At 46.9% G+C, this 24,104-nt stretch overlaps 2 protein-coding genes across 2 annotated transcripts in view; both read left to right on the top strand.

Annotated features, from left to right (window-relative positions):
- zmiz2 (zinc finger, MIZ-type containing 2) overlaps window positions 1-15,742 on the top strand; it is a 39,366-nt gene extending 23,624 nt beyond the window's left edge. The window contains exons 5-19 of the mRNA XM_036528660.1: window positions 1,255-1,438; window positions 1,988-2,209; window positions 3,324-3,521; window positions 3,795-3,908; window positions 4,195-4,363; window positions 4,638-4,779; window positions 4,883-5,093; window positions 6,991-7,096; window positions 7,585-7,742; window positions 8,960-9,027; window positions 9,245-9,313; window positions 9,548-9,792; window positions 10,389-10,558; window positions 12,413-12,613; window positions 12,893-15,742. Coding sequence (XP_036384553.1) covers window positions 1,255-1,438; window positions 1,988-2,209; window positions 3,324-3,521; window positions 3,795-3,908; window positions 4,195-4,363; window positions 4,638-4,779; window positions 4,883-5,093; window positions 6,991-7,096; window positions 7,585-7,742; window positions 8,960-9,027; window positions 9,245-9,313; window positions 9,548-9,792; window positions 10,389-10,558; window positions 12,413-12,613; window positions 12,893-13,000 — 2,365 coding nt within the window. The 3' untranslated portion in view covers window positions 13,001-15,742. The remainder of the gene's footprint in view (window positions 1-1,254; window positions 1,439-1,987; window positions 2,210-3,323; window positions 3,522-3,794; window positions 3,909-4,194; window positions 4,364-4,637; window positions 4,780-4,882; window positions 5,094-6,990; window positions 7,097-7,584; window positions 7,743-8,959; window positions 9,028-9,244; window positions 9,314-9,547; window positions 9,793-10,388; window positions 10,559-12,412; window positions 12,614-12,892) is intronic.
- Window positions 15,743-17,521: 1,779 nt separating this feature from the next.
- On the top strand, window positions 17,522-22,637 carry ppiab (peptidylprolyl isomerase Ab (cyclophilin A)). The gene is made up of 5 exons (XM_036528352.1): window positions 17,522-17,719; window positions 20,283-20,313; window positions 20,697-20,785; window positions 21,734-21,906; window positions 22,229-22,637. The coding sequence occupies exons 1-5, from the start codon at window positions 17,651-17,653 to the stop codon at window positions 22,359-22,361; spliced, it is 495 nt and encodes a 164-aa protein (XP_036384245.1). The 5' UTR covers window positions 17,522-17,650; the 3' UTR covers window positions 22,362-22,637.
- The last annotated feature ends 1,467 nt before the right edge of the window (window positions 22,638-24,104 follow it).

Here is a 24,104-nt window from a genome sequence, read left to right on the forward strand (position 1 = left end):
ATTGAGTTGATTGAAAAGTGATCAGGGGTGGATGAAGTTGGAAGTGGACAACTAGGGTTCCTCATCAACACAGAAAAAAACATTTAACACAGTTTAAAGTGCAATTGTGACTGACAGTTTTCCACATCAGCTGTTTTTAGTGACAGCTGAAGGTTCTCATTAACAATATACCTGTATGACCACACTTGAGTGAATGCGCAAAAGCATGTAGTGTTTTTGTGTGCATTGTGCGTGTGCTTATGTAAGTGTACACAATGGTGTGTGTGTGTGTGTGTGTGTGTGTGTGTGTGTGTGTGTGAGAGAGAGAGAGAGAGAGAGAGAGAGAGAGAGAGAGAAAGAGAGAAAGAGAGAGAGAGAGAGAGAGAGAGAGAGAGAGAGAGAGAGAGAGCAGGGTGACGTCAGAGCTGAGGGCCAGCGTCACTGCTGCTTTTGGGGGGGGCTTTGGTTCTGTGGTGTCAGTACAGCATGTGTCACAGACTGAGTACCACCCCCAGCTCTCACTCAAACTCACGCTCTCTCCCAGCTCTCCGCTGTGGTGCTCTTCCATGTCCTCTGATTTGCATAGCAATAAACTGTCTGAATGGTTTGGAACACAGCGTTTTTCTGAATAGAGCAGCACTTCAACACTCTAGCTGTCACAATAGGCTTGCCTGGGAACAGCTATTGCTTTTGAACCAGTTCTATTCAGAGCTAAGAGCCATCCTGTATGCTGTCTTACAACATAACACAAACTCTTGTGTGTATTGTAGTGTGGCATAGTGGTCAGGAGCAGGTCTTGTAACACAAAGGTTGCCAGTTCGGTTCCCTGGTGAAGCATTGAGCTGAACCGCTTCAGTAAATGTCCAGCTCTGTTAATAGATGATACATAAGCTCTGTAAGTTGCTAAGGGTAAAGGCATTGACCAAGCAAGTACGGAATGTAATTAAGTGGCCAGATGTGGTCTGTCTCGTTAAGATGTGGTCTGTTGTATGATATACTGTGCCGTGTTCTGTATGCACTGGTGTGCTTGTGTTATAAAGTGCTCTTTTGTACCCTTGCTTTGGAAGTCACTCTGGATAAGTGTCTGCTAAGCAAATACGTATTGTAATGTTATGTAATTTCCACTGGCGTCATACAGATCGTATTGTCTCTCCAGTTCCCAGCGGTGGGAAACAGTGATCTGTACATTTAGTGGCTGCTGTGCAGAGTGTTTGTGGTGTGAGCCCACTGGAGGTGACCCCGCTGACGCGGTTGTGTCTTTCTCGCATTCCTCAGTTACCCCAACAGCGGAGCGGGGTCCCTTGGGATGCCCCCGCACGGCGCACGCCCCCCCACCGACTTCACCCAGGCCGCGGCCGCAGCAGCTGTGGCCGCAGCGGCCGCCACGGCTACGGCCACCGCCACGGCAACAGTCGCCGCGATACAAGAGAAACAGAACCAGGAGCTGAATTACGGACCGGTAAGGGGAGGGGGAGCTGTGGCGTGGCGGCCTTGGTCACGCCTGGGAAGTGGGGTGGAAAGTGTGTGGACGCGGGGAGGCTGTTGTAGGGTTGAACATGGCAAATGACACACAAACACTGAGATATACAGCAGGGTGCTGTCCCATATGTGAGTATGCACAGTGCCCCCTCCTGGGCTGAAGGCTTAACGACTCCAGTCATGTTTCTGGCCGACTTACCTCTGATGTCAGAGAAATGTTCTGAATTACGGCAAGAGGAAAAGCGTGTATGATCCCACACCTCTTTTCTAACACTGTAGTGTTTGTCCTGTACAAGCAAATCTGGTGTTTGTATTGTGAGAAGCGACATCCTGATAGCACAAGGGCAAGACCTTTGATGAAGCGTGCGAGTGTCACCGAGCTCCCTGCAGCCCCTTTGTTTTCGGGCTCGTGTGGTGCCCGGCCCTTTCCATGCCCAGCCCAGCCCCTGCAGACTTTCAGCGCTAGCCGGCACGTTTCCAGCCATTGTTTGGGAGCAGGGTGTCATGGACGTGTTTGCCTGTTTTTCAGATGGGCGGCGCTTCCTCCTACAACAGCCAGTTCCTGCCGCCCTCCGGCCCCCGCGGCCCCCCTGGAATGACCCCCGCAGGAATGGGGCCGTCACGCCCCCCCTCCATGGGCCCCATGTACAGCGGCCAGGGCCAGCGGCTTCCTCAGCATCAGGGGTACCCGGGGGGCCAGCAGGGGCCCCCCCGTCCGCAGCAGGGGCTCAAAAGGCCCTACAACTCTGAGGTGAGGCGATTCCCCCCTGTAGCACGGCTCAAACCTGGATGCTACATCCTGGGGTTACCTTCACAAACAGCACATTTTTTCCTTCTACTGAGAGCATGGCAGTGCAGACAGTAGCTCCCACCAATGAACAGCAAGTTTCAGGAGTTTCACATTTTGTTCAGCCAGATTTGTTCAGTTTGTCTTCAGTCACATAGTGTACTTCCGCTCAGGGCATTTCAACATTAGGGCCTTCCCCAGGCCGTGTGAGTGTGGGAGGAGTCTGTGAAATGTTGCACATGAGGAATTCTTTAATATCTTGCACCACTGAGGTCAGGGCTGATGATTATCCCAAAGGGTAAAACAAATATTTATATTTTTTTCTGTTAAACTTTCCTACTCACCATTGGCATGGGGGGGGGGGGGTGGTGTTGTTTCATACAGTTATGTTTTGGTACAATAGACACAGGTAGTGAGGGTGTTGTGAATTTGGTGTGGACATGGTACCATGGGGAGTTGATGGCCTCCAGCCCAACAAATTGTCCCTGCTGCTTTCAATTGCCATTTTTTAAAGCCAGAACTACTTATTGGATTGACATATGTACATATTTACCCTGAACACACATTGTCTTTAGCCTAAGCTGAAGACCCAAGGGGAATGTGGACCTGCCTCCTGCCTTAGGTTAACATATTGCTGGAGAAATTAAGCATTTACATTTATATGGTGTCATTTATCCATAGCGGCTTACAAAGAGATCTCATTCAGAGCACCAAACCCAGTGTGACTTTGTTATATAAACACACACACAAAGAAATTCACTGTACACATACGCTAACAAATGTTATATATAATGTGTGTGTTTTAATCAAATCTCCCCCAAGGATTTGACTGCAGTGTAATCTTTGCAGCACACGTTAATAGATACGCCTGCTGTGTGTATCGCCATGGGTGCTCCTCTTTGAGCAGAACTAAGGGGGATTTAATGATCATGATTTATCAACATCATAAATATTTACCAGCTGAATTTTACCACTGCCTCCCTTCAAGTCCCATTTCAGGGCAGGCTGAGGTTTGTGACGCCGATCACATGAACAGGAAACACCGTGTCTCACCCTGTCACCCTCTCTGTCCCCGCAGGGCTTTTCTGGGCAGCAGCAGTATGGCCCGGGGATGGGCGCTGTGGGGCCCTACCCTGGCCCGCCCATGCAGTACCACGGCCCCGGGCCCCAGCGGTCGGCGCCCTCGCCCTCGTACCCAGGCCACAGGATGCCCCTGCAGCAGGGCAACATGGGCCAGTACCCTCCCGGACCGGGAGCCCCGGGGCAGTACTATAAGGTAGGGGGGTATTTACAGCTTCCCTTTAACTTTCTGCTACAAGAGAAAAGGCCTCCATTTACCTGGTTTAGATGCTGCATTTGGCTTTATTCAGGAGTGTTCCCTTCTGTGTGGCTTGCTTGGGCTGGGGGTCGGTAAGAGAGAGATTTCTCTGAGGTTCTGAGTCAGGCAGCGGCTGAGCTCTTCTGAAGGCTCAGGGAGGGAGTGCATACTAACGGTGTGAGAATCCTGCAGCGAAGTGCAACAATATCCCGCTTCTGTGTTCTCCGCCAGTCTGACCAGTTCAACGGGCAGGGCAACACCCTCACCGCGATGACAGCAGGGGGCGCTGCAGGGGGAGGAGGCGGAGGAGGGTACAACACCTTCACCCAGGCGGCGGTCAATGGGGTGAGTGAGCGTGTGTGAGTGCGTGTGCACACATCCAGATGCGTGTGTGTCCAAGTGCTCAGACTGTGTATGTGCGTGCGTGCATATGTGCATGTACTCTAATTTTTTTTTTTTGGTGGAGTGTTTGTATAAGACACATCCTCCTCCATTATGTCTGGTGCACAAAAAGCTGTAGACTCAACAGTGACATAATTCGAACATTAGCAGAGCAACTCCAGCTTTGTGGCTCATCTTGCGGTAGGTGGTTTGTTTTGATGTAACTTCTTTTTTTCCCCCCCTGTCCCAGCCTGGGCGGGCCATGCCAGGTTACCCGAGCTCCCCACTCCCAGGGAACCCCACACCCCCGATGACCCCTGGTAGCTCCATGCCGCCCTACATGTCCCCTGGCCAGGATGTCAAGTCCCCCTTCCTCCCTGACGTCAAGCCCAATATGAACTCCCTGCCGCCCCCTACAGGTAAAACCCGGCACATCCACACCCACAGCACAGATCAGCGCTAATGTGATGTTTCAATGCACAGCGCTTGTCACACAGCTGCCATACCCTTCAGCAAGGGTTTTGAAATAGATCTCTCAAGTTCAAACCAACTTCGCCTAAAAGCATGCGATTACACCGTGGACAAAAGTGCGAAGCGAGGACATCACTGGGGGGGTTGCAACAGGGGACGGTGAATGAGAGGTAGCATTTTTGTGACACCCCCCCAACTCGTCTCCCTCTTCCCGCCCCACAGGGAACCCCAGTGACGACCTTCGGCTGACCTTCCCCGTGCGGGACGGGGTCGTGCTGGAGCCCTTCCGTCTGGAGCACAACCTGGCCGTCAGCAACCACGTCTTCCAGCTGCGTGACTCCGTGTACAAGACACTCATGATGAGGTCAGGCTCCACCAACCGACTTTGCCCGTGACCTTTTTGTCCAGTTAGGCACGCCGTAGTGCGGGGCTGTCTCTGCGCCTCTGATTGGCTTTTGTCTGCGCAGGCCGGACCTGGAGCTGCAGTTCAAGTGCTACCACCACGAGGACCGGCAGATGAACACCAACTGGCCGGCCTCGGTGCAGGTGAGCGTGAACGCCACGCCCCTCACCATCGAGCGCGGGGACAACAAAACCTCCCACAAGCCCCTCTACCTGAAGCAGGTGTGCCAGCCGGGGCGGAACACCATCCAGATCACCGTCACCGCCTGCTGCTGCGTGAGTCTCTACATTTCTTACAGTCTGTGTTACACATTGTCTCTGCAAGGTCTGTCACTGTCTGTTACACACTGTGTCTGTAAAGTCTGTCATTATCCGTTACATGCTGTCTCTGTAAGGTCTGTTACTGTCTGTTACAAATGGTCGCTATAAGGTTTATCACTGGCTGTGTTACACACTGTTTATGTAATATTTATCACTGTCTCTTAATCACTCTATCTGTAATGTTTATCACTGTTAAACACTAAGATTTATCACTGTGCTATGTTCTGTGTAAGATTTATGACTGTTAATCTGTCTCTTCCTCTACGCTCTCTGTGTAACTGTCTCTCAAGGGTCTATCACTGTCACTGTTGATGTCTATGCTGTCTGCATAATTTACCATCTCCAGGGATTATCACTGTCTGTCTCAGTGCTGTCTGCAACACACTGTCTATAAGGTTTATAAGTCTAACTGTCTGCTACTCACTCTGTCTCTGTAAGTGTCCCTCTCTGTAGCTGTCTAAGTGGTAACTGTGTGTAATTCCGTTTTCGTCTCTGGAAGTTTGCCTTCACTCTGAAGTTGCATTTCTCTGTAGTTGTCTGTGTAAGTCACTGTCTCTGTGTAGGCTTTATCGATGTCTGTGTAACTCACCATCTCTGTCAGATTAATCAGTGTCTATGCGTGTGACTGTGTTTGCCAAAGTATTCACAAGAATGCCGAAGCAAATTGAGCCAAGTGTGCATTGTCAGCCAAAAAATGTTGTATCCATCGAGAGATCACTCAATCTGCCAGAGAGGCCAAGGTGCACATTGGAGTTCTTTCTTTTGCCTCTAGCTCTCTTTCAGCTCCTCAGAAGGGGCCAGTGTTTCATAACAGCCTCTATTCCGTTGTCTCTCGTTCTTACTGTCACACTGGTGTGAGTCTCCACCACAGAGGCTGTGTTTGGTGACAGTATCCCATCAGTTTTTGCCGGGCAGTGTAATGGAGCTGTCTGGGAAGTTAGTCCCCTAGGCTATGTGTTTGACTCTCTCTTTCTCTGGGCAGTGAGACCCCCAGGCTGTGTCTGGCTCCCTCTCCCTCTGGGTAGTTTGTCCCCCAAGGCTATGTGTCTGACTCTCTCTTCCTCTGGGCAGTGAGACCCCTGGGCTGTGTCTGACTCTCTCTTCCTCTGGGCAGTGAGACCCCTGGGCTGTGTCTGACTCTCTCTCCCTCTGGGCAGTGAGACCTCCAGGCTATGTGTCTGACTCTCTCTCCTTCTGGGCACTGAGAGCCCTGGGCTGTGTGTGTCTCACTCTCTGTCCTTCTGGGAAGTTAGTTCCCCAGGTTATGTGTCTGACTCTCTCTTCCTCTGGGCAGTGAGACCCCTGGGCTGTGTGTGTCTCACTCTCCCTCTGGGCAGTGAGACCCCTGGGCTATGTGTCTGACTCTCTCTTCCTCTGGGCAGTGAGACCCCTGGGCTGTGTGTGTCTCACTCTCTGTCCTTCTGGGCAGTTAGTTCCCCAGGTTATGTGTCTGACTCTCTCTCCCTCTGGGCAGTGAGACCCCTGGACCGTGTGCGTCTGACTCTCTCTCCCTCTGGGCAGTGAGACCCCTGGACCGTGTGCGTCTGACTCTCTCTCCCTCTGGGCAGTGAGACCCCTGGGCTATGTGTCTGACTCTCTCTTCCTCTGGGCAGTGAGACCCCTGGGCTGTGTGTGTCTCACTCTCTGTCCTTCTGGGCAGTTAGTTCCCCAGGTTATGTGTCTGACTCTCTCTCCCTCTGGGCAGTGAGACCCCTGGACCGTGTGCGTCTGACTCTCTCTCCCTCTGGGCAGTGAGACCCCTGGACCGTGTGCGTCTGACTCTCTCTCCCTCTGGGCAGTGAGACCCCTGGACCGTGTGCGTCTGACTCTCCCTCTCTCTCTCCCTCCGCAGTCTCACCTGTTCGTGCTGCAGCTGGTGCACAGGCCGTCTGTGCGCTCCGTGCTGCAGGGCCTGATGAAGAAGAGGCTGCTGCCGGCCGAGCACTGCGTCACCAAGAGTGAGTGTCACCAAAATCACACGGTCACTTTGCCACGCTCTGCTGCTGGATGTCTCATTCCTTCTCTCAGGCTAACGGTTTGTCACTAGCCGCGGGACTGAAGCAGGAGAAAACTGACAACCGCTTCGGCTCTCTGTCCATCTCAGCATTCGCCTTACCAACCATGACTCTCTCTCCCACCCTCTGTTTCGCTCTGTATTCCAACTCTCCACTTCTCTCTGTTCCCGTCTATGTCCTGAGCTTTGTCTCACTCTACATGCCACACTCTCTTCCTGTTTTCCATTAGTCTCTCTGCCTCTCGTCTGTTGTGATCTTTATTCTGCTCACTGTCCCTCTCTGCATTCCCACTCTGTTTTATCTCGATTCTTGTGTCTGTTCCTCTCTCTCCACGCGCTCTCTTCCCTCTCTCTATTCCCCTCACTTTTCTGCGTTTGGTGCCTCTTTGCATTCTCTCATTTTCCCCTTTCATTGTGCTCTGTGCCCTTTAGTAAAGAGGAATTTCAGCAGTGGCACCATCCCAGGCACACCAGGGCTGAACGGAGAGGACGGAGTCGAGCAGACGGCCATCAAGGTGTCACTAAAGTGTCCCATCACCTTCCGCCGGATCCAGCTGCCCGCGCGGGGCCACGACTGCCGGCACATACAGGTGAGGGGCCCCCAGGGGCCACAGGCCTCTCACAGTCGCTCTGTCTGCCCTGTCATTGTGCTCGCTGGCGTTAGGAAGAGGGTGCAACTCCAGGGCTCACTCATTTAGCAGCGAATCCTATTCATTTTACCAGTGATCATGTTTCAGAAACTGCCAGTCTCCCAAGTGTGGCAGCTTGTGACCATTAACTATCACTACACAAGATCAAAGCACATATGCAGGCACAGACACACACACACACACACACTCCTCTGCAGACCAGTGTTGTGCTGTACTTTCTGGGGCTTCTGCTCTTCTCCCCTGCTCACTCGCTAATCAGACACATGTGCTGCACCAAATTGCTTGTAAAAACAGCGTTGCGCAAAGCAGAAGACGTTTACAAAAACCAGTCCAACTTCACAAGCTACTAAACCCCACAATTCAAGTGATCAAAGTAGCAGAAACAGGTTTTGTTTCCATGTAAATCTTGTCTGTGGAGTGATCGATTGCAGAGCATCTGGACAAATAACAGTCGCTATGCTGAGAAATTAGCTGCCATACTCTTTGCCAGTATTGCGCTATAATAACCTATTGCAACAGGAATTTAATGCTTTAGGCTCAAAAGCCGAGTTTTTGTACTTAAAGTTTCCATTCCATATAAATACAGCAGTAACTTTGTATGATGGTAAATACAGGAATATTGAACATCCATGAGACACATAAGCCTACTCACAGTATGTGTTTAAACTGAAACTTTGCTTGCTTCATGCAGTTACTTGTCAGTTGTATAGAATTGTGTTCTGACTTATATAGCTTGCCTACTTTTTACATCCATTCCAACCACTAGATAATTACTGAGGCTGTTTAGGTTAGCTCCCTTGTTAATTGGCCCACCAGGGAGTCAAGTTGGCAAACTATGGATTCCAAGCCCTGCTCCTCACCACCACACCACACACCTTCTTATTACCAAGGAATTGAGTCATTTTCACAGCACAAAAAGCATTACATTTGGTAGGATTTGTGAACATCTGCATCAGACATTTACTCCCACGAAAAGCAGGCATTGCAAAGACCACAAATGAATCAGACAGTGGCCATAGACATGTACAGGGTGACCACGCGCAACTCACTGTTGTAACTTCAGGAACGCAGAACAATCATAAATTTTCATATGTGAACGGAACCTTGGATTTTCCTGTGGAGCAGTAGGTGACCATTATTTGTCTGATTGCTTGCAGTGCTTTGATCTGGAGTCTTATCTGCAGCTGAACTGTGAGAGAGGGACCTGGCGCTGCCCTGTGTGCAAGTGAGTTGAACCTGTCGGAATACCAGGAAGCTGGTAGCTCTAATAGCTGTAATACACTTGTCATACACCTGCCACACCGGTCTGAACACCAGGAGGGTCTTGCACTAATGTACCTGTAATACACTTACAATAGGCCCGTGACACAGCTGGACATGTCACTTTGGGGTCAGACAGTGCTGTTAGCTTCTCTCTGACTGTACGTGTGTGTTTCCCACAGTAAGACTGCTCTTCTGGAAGGCCTGGAAGTGGACCAGTACATGCTGGGGATTCTCATCTACATCCAAAAGTGAGTATAGCACTGTGCATCTGCTGGGTGTCCTGCATTGCTTCGGAGATGCAGGTTCTTTTGTCTCTTCGTCCTCTCTTCATCCTCTTCCTCAATCTCTCTCTCTTTGGCTGCCCTCTGACACTATCCCCTTCCATACCTGTGTCCCTCTTCCTTACCCGTATACACCTGTATCCCTCCTCCTTAACGGTCAATTCTGCCCTTTCTCCCCTGCTGCCGATCTCCCCCTCTCAGCTCGGATTATGAAGAGATCACGATCGACCCCGTGTGCAGCTGGAAGCCGGTTCCAGTAAAGCCGGACCTGCACATCAAGGAGGACCCAGACGGGCCAGCTTTGAAGCGCTGCCGCACTCTGAGCCCGAGTCACATGATCCTGCCCAGCGTCATGGAGATGATAGCTGCGCTGGGCCCGGCCTCCTCCCCGTACTCATCTTTGCCACCAGGTGGCAGCAGCAGCACGCCGGACTACCCCAGCCAGGGTAAGGGCCTACCGCACTCATTCCTGGCAGAGACATGGTAACAGGATTGGCATACCAGAGCAGCTTTCTGCAGGTGTGTCAGACAAGGAAAACCACTCCTGCTCAGTGCTTTTTCCATGAATCAGCATTATTTCATTGACACAAACTGCCTTGTTTGAGTCAAGTGGACCTTTGTACTCCAAAGATAAATTTGGAGTAAAAAGGTCTGTGTGATTTTATTTGATTGTAATAAATGGATCACTTTGCATAGCTCTGGTCTGTCCCAAGGATTTTTAGTGAGCATGCTTGACTGTTTCATTTTAAGTCAATTAATTTAACGTGAAACGTGCAATAAATGTGGCCATTAGTTTGTCAACCACGACAGTGCTTCTAGGGCAATAGGGCAAGCTGCAACCTAATCAGTACGTGATAGGTCAAAATTCCCTGAGTAACAGCACACTGGCATCAGGTGGAGGCAAAGTACTTTAGTGCTTGCAAGTAAGCAGAACCAAACAATGGGGCTTCCAGTGTAAGAAGGTGGCGCTCCAAGGCTGTCATCAGTGTTGCCATATGAGCATAAGGAAGGTGTGTTGACACCTCGGTCTGTCTGTCTGCAGCTGGATCGGGGTACTCCAGCCAGCCAGGATTTTCAGATTTCCCCAACGCCCCAGGGACTCCGACTCTCGGGGAGTTCGCTTCGGGACCACCCCCTCTGTCCTATCAGGCTGACCTGCCCAGCGGGCTCCTGACTCCAGAAAAGCCAGTGGGGCACCCAATGTCTGCACAGGTGAGCATGTGTCAATATTCAGACTCAGTTCCTTCTTTAAAACTTAAAATTATAACACAGTTATAGAGGAGAATCTACAGGAGAATCTCTCCATTCGCAAGTGATACATCCTTGAGATTCCCGTGAATGGGGATGTCTTCAAATACTGTACTGTACTAACACTACTTACGATTTGTTCTGAACATGAAAAATAGTGCAGTAAATTGTAAGTAAATTTACTTTGTGATGCAATAAATGTGTGAAATACATAAATGTAAGAGTTCAATTGATTACAAAACTAATTAAAAGCATATTACAATATGCAACTAAGCAAAGTACATTAATAAAATGAACTCATTACATTACAGCTGTTGACATATTGAATGTAGTCATTCTGTGGAATTTATAACAGAGGGACAGTTGGAGTGTGTTTATTTCATGCACACAGAGAACTAAAGATATACACATAACTACTGAAGATCAGCTCATTTTCCTTTGAGTCACAGAGAAGCAGAGTTAAATTCTTACCCTTGATTATTATACTTTAAGTGCATTGCACGTGAAATAAAACGGCAGCTCCATAGCCTCTGTTGCCTTGGCTCAGACAGCTGTTGCCTGCATGTTCTTGGAGCAAGTCCATGGAATGCAGTTAACACCAGATTACTGCCAAGTGCGTGGATTTCAATGCAACACTGTAACAAGCTGGCATGGTAAATTCACCTCAAATCCTGGCCTGTCAAAATGTCAGGTATCCCACAAAGGGAGTAAAGCAGTTCAATTTCACTGGTATAGCTGTGTTAGCCAGCTAGCCCTAAACAAAATATAAAGGCTCAAGCCTATCACTGCGTTGCTCCAACTATAATGCCCTTTCTTGCAGTCAGAAATGATTGTGAAGTGACCGCTGAACATTTCCATATTAACAATGCTTTCTTCTGTGCGCACTTACTGGCTTGCAAGCTACAAGTGATTGGAAATGATGCAAATGGGTATTATAATGCGTCAGGTTTAACTATGTTTTTTCCCCACTTACTACGTGACCAGGTTCTAGTTTAAAATTTAACTTGCTAGGAGGCAGTTGCCCTTGTTACTAGCGGTGCACCAGTGTGGGAGAGATGGGCTAATGGGGGAATTTGTATACTATAATGGAGATGTGGTATATTTTTTGAAACAGACATTTGACCAGGGGTTCAAGGAGCAACAGTTAAATAGGCCAAATGGGTGATACTTCGGCTTCACTCAGAATTCACCTACTGGTGATTTGTTTGATGTATGACCTCAGTGAGGAAGCTGTCTTTCTGCTACCATTCCAGTGATTTTTGGTCATATTTTATGTATAATATAGATATAAAATAACATGTTTTATTTAGCAGAAACATTTTCCTTGGAAACGTTTATTTTACATTTAAATAATATTGATATATGTTATTTTATATTTACTAGACCAGTTCATGTTAAGTACAGTGCCAAAGAGCTGTGCTCCAACGAGCACTGGAACCTGCAACCTTAGGGTCATGACCACAGCCCATTATGCCACAGAGCTGGCACACATGGAACAACATAAAGGACAAATGCTGGCCCAGTGGCCGTCAGGGTTTCTGTCGTCCCCTTATGACACACTGAGTGAAGAGCTTTCCAGCTGACTCTGGAGGCGACAGCACAACCCTCCTCTCTCTGTCACGCGCACCTGCACAGCATCTCAAGCTGTGCGAAGCGGTGTGGAACTGCCAGAGTGCTACTGCATTACGCTCGTCCTTGAAGGTGTGCTGTTGACATTACACACCGCTTTCCTGATAGACAGCTTGAGCCAGGTATGCTTTTTTGATGCTGTGATGTTTATTCGCCCACCCATGCAACGCCTCTCTTTCTCTGACTCAGATACCCCACTCTGGCCGCATGGACCCTTCCCACAATCCCCTTCAGCAGCATCAAGGTCTCCATGGCAATTCGCACCTTGGGGGGCCAGGAGGACCGATGCATCCCCGGAACCCTTCCCAGAATCCCCGGCTGCACACGGATGGCTCCTTCGGGCTGGGGGGCCCAGGGGGACCAGGAGAGGTGCCAGAACCTTCTCTTGACGTAAGTCTGTCTTTGAGGCAAACACCAGCCTGCACATTTGATAATACCTATATTATTGCTGTATTTGTGAATTACATTTGAATAACTCACATCGTTTACCCATATAATTACTTGCTAGCAAATACCTTTATCTAGGGTGATAAAGGCCCCAGTCCATTTCCGTGACGACTGCTCCACCCTGGTGTGACTACATTGTGTTCTGCCTGAATAGATTTTTGTGGAAATATCCCAAGGTCTGCTTTGGTACCCCATATATACCTCTGAATTTTTTGTCTCTAGTTGCTTCCGGAGCTGACAAATCCAGACGAGCTGCTGTCATACCTCGGCCCCCCCGACCTCCCCAACAACAGCAACGATGACCTGCTGTCTCTGTTCGAGAACAACTGAGCCTCTTCACACTGGTCACTTGCCATGGTCCTCTGCAACACAGTGGCCTCTTCAGCCCCAAAAAAGCAAAGAAAAGCTCCTGTCCCAGCATCAACAAGGAATGGAGTGAGGTGTGGCAGGGGGACTGTTCAAAATTTCACCCCCACAGCCACCCCACTACTTCAGTAACTGGAAAATGGTGGTCAGTAGTGGGTGCTGCAAGAACTTTTTTAAAAGAACATGTGACCTGACTGCCAGTGAACTATGTCGACTGATTTTACTGTTTTATAATTTAAAGGTTACCCCCCCCCCCACACACACACACACACCCAAAAACACAAAAAACACACACTTGTCTCTCATTTCTTTATGTGAAACTAGTGGCGGAACACCACCAAAATCCATATGCTGAAATCCATATGGCATTTTGTATAAAACTGGGTTGTGAAATCCTCACTTTTAGCCTCACTTATTCAGTGGAGGGAGTGCCGCTGTGAGGTGTGATCTTGTCCTTTGTTATTCAAATGGTGTTGGGCTAGTCATAAAAAACAAACGTGAATTTATAAAAGAACCTTTGTAAAAAAAAAAAAAAAAAAATCAATAAATGGAGGGGTCAGTGATTTCACTCTGTGCCCTCAGATACAATGTGTAGAATTTAGCAGGCTATTTTAACAGAGCTTAACAATCTGTAAGAGAGAGAGAGCAGGGATGGATGTAAACGGGGGGGCTAAAGCTTGTGCCCAGAGTGTCTCAGCGTCAGATACATCCTGCCCTACTCTAACACAGTTCTACATTGTCCTCTCTGTGGACAAACAAGCACACTAACACTGTGACCCCTCGCTCTGTCCAACCAAATATTGTTACCAAGGCTTTGATGCAAACCTTCACTTGTTAGCCCCAGTTGGCCAGGGAATGTCGTGTGGTAGACCATAAACCATGCATTCTTTTTTTTTTGCCCAGGCAGAAGCTGTAACAATCTACAAAGTGTTGGGTCTGTACCTGTGTGTCCCATGGTCTCGTCTATATCGGTTTGTCTGAGGCAAAATTGCCTGAACAAAATGGTTCCATAACTGCTGAGACCAGTAACGAGGCAGTTTTGCAGATATGTAAGAATGAACTTTTACTGAAATATGTTGACATATCCCTAATGCCAGGCCTGTGTAACCCCCAGGAGAAATTAGTCATCATTTGGAGAAAAATATGGTGTGTCTGTTCCTTTGAAACTACATTGTTTAGCACAGTGGACAGCATGGTTTTCTCTGTCTCTCAGCTTTCTGTAACTTTTTATGGTTAATTTTGTGAATGGGCCTGCCTAAAACTAATGAATGAATCTCTAACCAAATAAATGCAAAAGCCCCTGCCATCCTCCCTGAGGGATTTTGAATCTAATGGGCTCTGCTGTAAAATCCATCTCCAGAGATATTTAAAAGCCAGCATAAAGGTTTTTTCCAGGAAAGACCATTTAAAACATCAAACCAGCATGATGACAAATAATCTGGTCTAGGTCTGGTTAGCCCCTATGGACAAGTATTCACAAGTTGTGGAACTTCTACACATTTAGGGATTCTGGGTAAATTCTGGGTAAAAATTTAACTAAATCAAACCTGGGATAGTGTAACGTGTGTGTGTGCGTGTGTGTGCGTGTGTGTGCGTGTGTGTGCGCGTATGCGTGTGTCTGCATGCTTCTTTTGTTCATTGGTTCATTCCAGGTGGGGGTGGGTTCACAGCAGCCTATCATTGTCTGGCCAGAGGGATGGACTGCTGGTGTAATAAAGGGTGTGGTCTCATGTGCAGAAGTACATACCTCCAGGCCACCCCCGTTCTGTCTTTGGCACGGGTTGGTTTTCTCTATTCCATGCTTGTCTGTCCGTTTGTTCACCCTTTTTTTAAACAATAGTTTGTCTTCCTGTCCTGGCACCATTCCAGATGTGGAAAATGCCATGATGCTTCAGTGTTGGCGAATGCCCTCCCTCCACAATAAGTAACAAAGGAGTTCTCAGACACAGAATTTTGTGACATGCAGCCTCACATGTCTTTTGGTAATAAATGACATCGCGGCCTGTGTTAAATTCCTCATTAATGCGGACAAGTGATTCTTTTTGCTTCAAGATACTGAGTCATGTACTCAATCTAAGATCAGAAGACACCACTCTGAATCACCTGGGACACTGAGGACCTCAGGCCCTCACCCACAATCGTTCAAATGGCTTCACCCCATCACCACCCCCACCCAATGGAAGGCCATGGAATTGGAAATCAGTCCTACCTCACTGCTGATTGGTTGGACCTGACATCTTCTGAATAATTTTCTATGTAACCTTTTTTCCTCTCAATATTCAGATTTCACCCCTTTGTACTTACCCTGGCTGGAAACTGCTTTTTCAGTTTGACAGTGAAACTGATCTGAAGGTTGTAGAAGAACTTCTCTACATATTGCAAAGGATCTATGGAGAACAAAGAGATGTCATGATGAAAATGAATGCTCATGTTTTTTTTTTTTTTAGTTGAACACAATTTTCCCCCTCATCCTGTGTATATATACATATAAAACACTATGGCAAATGTGCATAAGGGTTGACGTGCTCTCTGTGTCCTTTCCTGCTGTCTCTTTCTTTCTAAAAGAGAATAGGAGTGGAAAAGAGCACAGCCCACTGTTCTGTTCCTCGTCTTGTCAGATTTTATTTATGACTGCTGCCCTAGGCCCTCTTTCAGCCAAGTGCAGCTTGTATGATAATAACCCAGAGTGTCAGGAGTTATTGGATATGCGACTGTTTTTGTTTCAAGTTATTTGTGTACCATATTCACCTTTTTTATTATTATTAATTATTATTATTATTAAAGGTTATTGGTGTACCCAGATCCGTTTGTCTTATGTGTTTGTTTTGCATGAATGGAAATTCACAATGACGCAGAACTTGAACAGACCCATACGAAGCCGTGTTCACAGCAGAGAGATATTAACATGCACGTGTCAATAACAAACAAGTTTATAAATTGCACTTCCGCAATACATCAAGCAACTGACTAAACACTTCGTCAAATGCACGATTCTGAATCAGACCCAAGTCAGGTGTCCCAACCGCCGAAAAACAAATCACACTGCAAAGAAGTCATTGGTTTGAATTGCTTGAATTAAAAGACGAATGATTTCATCATGCCGGTAATCAGGCTGTTGCGGGCCGATAAATCACGACAAGGGCTCTACTGTTCTTCAATTTACTGCACATTGTGCACAAGATGTCAAGTCAATCAGTGGGCAGACACTGAAAGACCTGTAATATTTTCTCTATTATGTTCGGAAGATGGTGTGCAACGACAGAAAGATGGCAGGTTTTAATCGTTGTTTAACTTGGGGTGTCACTGTGTACACTGTGTTATGTTCACGATTGCCTCTAAATTCCGTATGCGTCCGCTTCATGTGGGAAAAAAAAACCCATTTTCAGACATACATTGATACAGGTCTGGTAGACTACCGCATGTTCTGTACTCCTTCATCAGTCTGCACGTATAAGGAGGGTGGGGTTACCGTCATACATGACCAAAATTGGTATCTCTCTAGGTTCGTCTGAAATAGTCTTACACCGATTAAGCTTCAAACGCACATTTTCGCTAACACAAAAGTGTCGAATTGGCTTAATTTTAAACCCATCTCCTGCGACTAAGATAATTAAACGATTTCGGGGGAAAACGCTAGATATCTTGCTCACTAAGTTAACTAGCACGCATAGTACCAACCGATGCTAGGACATTATTAATTAAGGAGTGGTTTGCGGTGGTTGTGGGCTGTACTGCAGTCTGAAGCATAAAAGTGCGCATGCTTTAAAACCAGCTATGCAGGTGGACTGTGTCCTAAGACGTGTCGCAGAATAACGTCAAATTTTGTATTTAATTGTACTTTGACGTAAAACGCCTTTATTATGAGAATTGATGAAGAAACTATCGCCATTACGGATCCCTAAACAATGCTGCGTCGATTACGACGTTAGAGCCGCAATGGCGGCATATGGGAGGCACCCGCGAAGCGTTCAGACAGAACGGATGCTGAAAATTCGGACCGAGAGAGGAACAGTGTACCAAGGGGTTACGTTGCAAAGCGTTTGATGGATTTTGGTATTGTATTCTTCCGCCCTAAATACAACCTGGTGTAAAAACAGCTCAGTTTTATCAGTGTGACCACGCTGGCAGCATTTTGCATATAGGAGCAAAGAGATTCGAACAGAACAATTGGACACACCCCTGGTCACGTTGACCTCAGCGCGATAATACGGCTTTGACCGTGACATACACAGTGCCCACCCAAAATATTTCATCCTTTTTGGATTGGACAAGACATAGTGTCGTCACTAATACTCAGTATCATAGGTCAATCCTAACGTCAATCATGAGCACACCCTCGGATCCTTGCTGATCTAACCAGTATTCTTGATCTTGGGTTAATATTTTAATTTTATGCACTAGGGTGAATTTTAATTGGGCGAGCTGTCTGTCACACAGGGCACGTAGTCTCTTCATTGGTTTTGTTCCAGTTTGAGGAATCCTCGGGCCATATATAGTCTTCGATTACGCTTACACGTTTTCCGTCCTGAATCAGCAGCGGAACTGGAGAGATACTGAAAGGTTCAAGTCCACAGTGTATTGCAATTCCATTGCAAGGAACCGTTAACATCAAATATGGCAAACCCAAAAGTTTTCTTTGATATCAGTGTTGACGGCAACAATATCGGCAGGATTGTCATGGAGGTAAGATTTTAGTTAGCTAATGATGTTGGGTTGCAGTTAGCTCGCTACTTACTTTGATCACACGTCGATAGCTAGATTAGAGCTAGCTAGGTGTCTAGAAAGCAATGTGATAATGAATGTTATCTATCTGGGGTACAAATCTACTTAGTTTGCTAACTATTTACCTTCCTTGGAGCAAATCTCAATTTTTGTGTAGCTAACATTCGCTATTATTTGCTAAGTAGTTATGTTGTTAGCTAGGAGATGGCTAGCTTGCTACATTCTGTGCCGTTATATATGTATATATGCGCTTCAAGTATGGTGTTGCTGTCAGTACAGCGGTACAGGTAGCTAAATAGCGAGTTCACTTTAGGTAGGATCTGTATCATTTTGCTAAGTGGTTGTATTTGAAGTTGTATCTCAATTGTATGGCATGAAAAATAAATTCCAGACAATGAAATCTAGGGATCACAGTCTCGTAACAGCGGAATAGCTGGGTAAGGTATGAATGGGTTGATCTCAGAAATAACGTTACACGAAGGTCTGGTTAGCTCAGCAGTAGCAGTGCGTTAAACGACAACGGCCGTCAAGTGGATTTGGTTCGAAAGAGGGAGCATGCATGCATGCTCCATGTGCAGCTGTTAGCTGTATTGTATGTACTGCTGACGCATTATTTCAGTGCAACGATGAATCTTCGGCCACCACATGCTTACCCAAGTTTCCCAGTTTAGCTAGACATGCATTAATGCAGACGCCATTTTCATCCCTTTAATGCAAGATCCCATTTGGGGGAGGGGAAGGGGTCGTCAGCCGTCATTTCATTCACTTACCACAAGCAGCATTCTTTACGTTTTCAGCGTTAATTTCGGTCATTACGATTTTTTGTTTTATGCTATTTGCAGAAGTAGATCCTCTTCTGTAGTTTTGCAAAAGCAGGAGTCGGGTCAATTAAAATTTGCTGCATTCACTTTGTGAATAAATAGATATTTTCCTTCCAAATGTGTTCACTTGTATTTTGTCGGCTACCATTAGTTAACATTAGTAAACTCGGTACAGATAAAATACTGTGTGGGGCTGTTGCAAGTGCTTAACCATGTTTAAGGCAAAACATTTATGTAGCGATTTGGTTATCTTTAGGATGGTTTATCAAGAGCTCATTGGTTCCTTAGCTTCGGATTGCATGGTAATGAAAGCGTGGTGTTTTTTTTTTGCCGTGTTGCTCAGGAGCGCGCATCTGTTAGACGCGCGCAGGCCGCTCCTCTTTGTTGCTAAGATCCGGCTGCACGTGGACGAGGGAAGCAGAAGCGCGCAGAAATTGTGCTGCATTTGCTGTGACGTCGCGACCTAGCTAACGCAATTCCAGATAACCAGACCGGTCATTTATTATCAAGATAACTTGCATCTGTAATATGTCGGCACGGATTTGAATGACAAAAATGAATTCTGGCTAGAAACTTAAGGTTGCGATGGGGAGGTTTTCAACAATTAGGTGATCATAATGGAGACTGAATTTGCTGCGAAATACTGGCGAGCTAGCAAATTGGACCGGTTACATCGGTGCGGGTGCATACCATGACCGCGGGCAGTTTTGATAGCTGGGTAAAACTTAGCCGACTGGGTAACTTCCTTTTGGCAGTGGAGCGGAGTGGAAAAATACCAAAAATCCAGCGGGTGTGCCGGGGGTGGGGCTGCGGTCGAGTTTCTAGGCGTAGTGGACCTTGCGTCGAAGTGGACGTTCTCCCACACAGGAAAAGGGAGGGGGTGGCCGTATTTGACACGTGATGTAACAAACGGGACCACGATTTTAGATTGGACTAATAACACTGTACTCGATTGCATTCGTTAGCATTTCAAGCACTGCTCAGTGCAGCCAATTTAAATTTTAAATCAGACCGCAAGTTTCCAGTTACGGGCACGTAATGTTAGACACCACTATGCTAGAGACTAGAAGGGTGACGGAGTGAATCGATTGTACCTGTAATATATTATGCTATATTATACTCTAGCCTGGATAAAATGTTCGACCATTGCTTAGGCAGGATCTTTTTTGAACGTTTCACTCCACACCCATGTCCACATCGCATCCCAGACCGGGCTGGTGGAGAGAGTGTGAATGCAGCTGCTTCCTGGCCTCTCGCCATCTGCTAGCCTGAATTCCTCAGCCACACAGTTGCCCTGTCTGTTCTTCGGCTTTACCCCCACCCCCATTCCATTATTTACGGTTCCTGAGGTCTTGACAGTTCCATATTGCTGGAACGTCCATCTCAAGGCATTTGAGATCCACCCAACACCCTTTTTAGCCCTGAGAGCTGACGATGGGGCAGGGGAATGAGAGTCAGTCTTGTTTTGTATGGAGCAGGAAAAAGTGGGTAACGTTTGTATTCATTAAGCCAGGGAAACATGCATAAACAGTGCATAGTCTGCAATGTACACGTTGTGCACTTGTGCAGTGGACAACAGTAGTGCTACATTCCAGGATTCAAACCTGACAGCTTCTGGGTCCAAGTGCCAGCCACTTGTGTACAGTGTGGTCCAGCTGAACTGTTTCTGACTCTCCTTCTCCCTTTTTCTCCCTCTTTAACAGCTGAGGGCTGATGTTGTCCCAAAGACTGCAGGTGAGTAAGCCATCTCTGTCAAAATGTAACATCCCAGTTCATGTTGGCAAATGCTGGACTGCACAAATGAGATGTGCACATTGCCTTATGCAGGCAAGGCAAGGCACCGGACCAACATTCACTAAACACAGCACATGTATGGCCGTTAATTCTCGCCTGATGTCATGATTCTACTGACATCGTCAGTACCCTATACTGCACAGACGTTGAACCTCCCGCTGCCGCATATCCCTGTCACTTGACACCATGCTCAGTGACCCAAGAGAAACGACCTACATACGGCATTCGGGTGCATGCCATGCGGTGGCTTTAGGAGTGCAGCTCTGGCGTCACTCTGTGTTAACGGTCATTTTCCAGAAACCCGCTTTTCTTTCTGTTGACAGAGAACTTCCGCGCCCTGTGCACTGGGGAGAAGGGCTTTGGATACAAGGGGTCTAGCTTCCACCGTGTCATTCCCAAATTCATGTGCCAGGTAGGCAGAGCGGGTGGGGACACGGGCCATTTTAAATTATTAATTATTTGCTTAGCAGATACGTATCCACAGCAGATTGGTTTACTTATCCGTTTATACCGTTGCGTGAGTCCCGAAGCAATGTGCACCTTGTTGAAAGGTTGCAACAGTGATGCTGCATACTACAACCTTAGGTGCTGCACTGTACTGCACTGCTGCTCTGATCAATGGTTCAAATCAATGCTTTCCCATCAGACATATCTAAGAAGTCAGCTCTGCACTGCACTCAGAACTGCAGAGATTTGTAATGTACTGGCTGCACGAGTGTGTCATAAATGCACTCTTTCTGCTGTGTACACACAGCTGGACTTTGCCCTCTGTGACACTTCCAAGGTGGAATTGGGGTTCCCGCGGTCCTTAAAATTTTACACTCTCATCCTGTAAAAGTCTTGCACATGTCTCAAAAAAACCCCCACAAAAATAAAGTTCACTATTGTTTGTTACATCACTGTTATAGGGGAAAAAGTATATCCAGCTTTCTTGCTAACTCTCTAGCTTGATGTCATTTACTATCAAGTGTAGCAGTGTCGTTGTGCTGAGTATTGATGACAAATTGGCAAGCGCACCAGCTTCTACATTATGCCCACTGCCAAAACTCCTTGGTGACAGATATTTGCTGCCAAGAGCAGACACAAGTATGTGTCTGTGCCGACCCAAACAATTGAGACAAATTTGTGCCCAAAAAGTATTTCCTGTCTCACGACTGCATCTTCAAACCATTCCAGTATCACAAGAATTTGACTTGCAGTAATAAAAATAATCCTCATATTTGATTTTTCCATTTAAAAAGTGATGGGAAATGTTGGTCTGATTTCAGTGTGCTCTCATTGGCCAGTGGGGTTGTTGGCTTGTCAGCTCATTGGTTAGAGCTGTCCGAAGCTGTTACCTCTTCCTCCTTCCCATTCGCAGGGTGGTGACTTCACAAACCACAATGGAACTGGGGGCAAGTCCATCTATGGCAGCAAGTTTGCTGACGAGAACTTCACCCTGAAGCACGGCGGTTTGGGAACCCTTTCCATGGCCAATGCTGGGCCCAACACCAACGGCTCCCAGTTCTTCATCTGCACAGCTGATACGCCTTGGTGCGACACCCACCCACCCCCTGAAGCACATGCCTACACAGCGTACAATAGCAGAATATAAACTCAGCTCTGCCAAGTAATGTTTAATATGAGTGGTTATCATTCAGCACATGTTGGTCCAAGGTTTTTCAGCAGCTTGCCTTACGCTGGACCTAAACGCTAATAGTAGCATAACTCAATGAGCTCTGATTGGTACAAAGGTGGTCAGTTCTAGACACTACACTACTGCAGGGTTTCCACAGAGTTTTGTCGATGTGTACATTCAGGATTCGGATTTCCAGTGATCGTAAACGGGTGCTCTCTGCCACCTCCCCTCTCGCAGGTTGGATGGGAAGCATGTGGTGTTCGGGAATGTCGTTGAAGGAATTGATGTGGTGAAGAAAGTGGAGGGCCACGGGAGCAGCAGTGGCAAGACCGACGGCAAGATCGTCATCGCCGACTGTGGCCAGCTCTGAGCCCCAGCAGCCCTCCCACCCCCTCCGCACCCTCCACCCTCAACACCCCTACACCCCCCGTCCAAAAACGACAGCATTCCCAACCACAGAGATGTTTTGGTTATTTTTTTTAACCTTTCCCTCTCCTTGTCCCTTGAGTTTGTCTGTTCCTAGTCATAATGTGCTGCTTTTTGGCTTGCCTTATGATTTATATATATTTTGCATTTTGGAAGTCCAGCGGCACTGCAGATTTGTTGAAAGAAATCTGAAATAAAATGGGAACAACTTCCTCAAAGACGGAATACATACGTTTGAATCTGTTAGATTTAATTTCCCTTTAAAAGGAGCTGCACTGTCTGGAATTCATTTGGGCTTGTTTTGAATGCATTAGTGAATACCTGTGGCTTAGCTGTCATTAGATTTACATCTCTTCTTGTGAGAGTAGGTCATCTGGCATCCCAGGGTTCATTTTACAAAGTGAAATTCACACTATATTTCAGTGTGAATTCCATTTCTTCAGCTTTCCCCCAGTCAGAGTGGTTTGAACAACTGGGGAAACTAGCTTCCATTATTTAGTCAGCAGGTTCCTAATTGGTCACGCATGCCACCCTGACTGGTCATCAATGCAGTGCACTGTGTTCAGAATTTGCACTCTGAAATGAAGGAACTGGGCATATTCTGAAATTTTGGCTGCACTAACTTGATTTGCTGTACATATTTTGAGGCTTATCAGATGTCCTGGAAGTGCCTTTTGGCAAAGGCTTGGGCTATGTCCAGTAAAAACTTCAGGAATAAAGCCTCTCATTCTTAAGAAACATCCACTCTGTTAACAGAAGGGTTTTATTTCAAGAGAGTGGTAGAAGGAAGTCATTGCAGATCTGCATTGTCATGTAAAATGGGCTATTATGTTTATGCTGGTGCTGGCCAAGGTAGCACATAAAAACAGCAGGAAGGGGGGGATGTTCAAAAAATCAATTCATTAAAAAAATCAAACAGCACAGAACACAGGAACAGGCTTTATTAGAGCCACAAAACCAAATGAATTGTTACATTCAATTAATGATTCAACAATTCAGCATCCCAAGGAACAGCTTCAGTGGCCACACACCTGTGTTAAAAGTCCATTAAATATGCAGGTGTGACTCATTAGCCAATGACAGGCTCCACACAAACAATGGTAATTACAGTTAACCAGTTTGCAAGAAATTAGATCTGTAAGTTTACTTATTGGGAGGCAAGGCAGGGGATCTTATAAACAAAGTTATTTTACAAAAAAAAAATCAATTAAATGCTTCAGTTATGGGGGTAAGTACAGTTCAAGAGCAGTTGAAGGCTTGTCCTTAACACAGCTAGATTGATCACCGTGAGGATTCCTTTATGATTTGACCTGAAGTGAAGCTTAAAGAGTGCAAGTGAGAGAGACAATGAAGACGAGAGAAGCCGGCGAGGTGACCATTTTTCATTAACAAACGGCTCCCACAGGATTCAACACAGCTGTTGGTGATGTTGCAGTTCAGACCTTTTACCAGAAGAGGGCAGCCTCCCATACTTCATACACTGGCGCTAGACAAGGAGTGCTCCTCGTATCATTCCGCTCTCATGTTCGTGCCTCATTCGTTTATTCGGAACCTAGAGGCATTGATCTGTGTGTTATGATGAGACCGCAGCGCAGGTAAATCAGAACGTTAACCAAAGATTGTTCGGGTTACCTTGTAAGAAAGCGGAAAATGGAATTTGCCAAATACCCAAACATTTTAAAAATAT

This window comes from Megalops cyprinoides, chromosome 5 (assembly GCF_013368585.1).
Source record: "Megalops cyprinoides isolate fMegCyp1 chromosome 5, fMegCyp1.pri, whole genome shotgun sequence".
Taxonomy (NCBI): Eukaryota; Metazoa; Chordata; class Actinopteri; order Elopiformes; family Megalopidae; genus Megalops; species Megalops cyprinoides.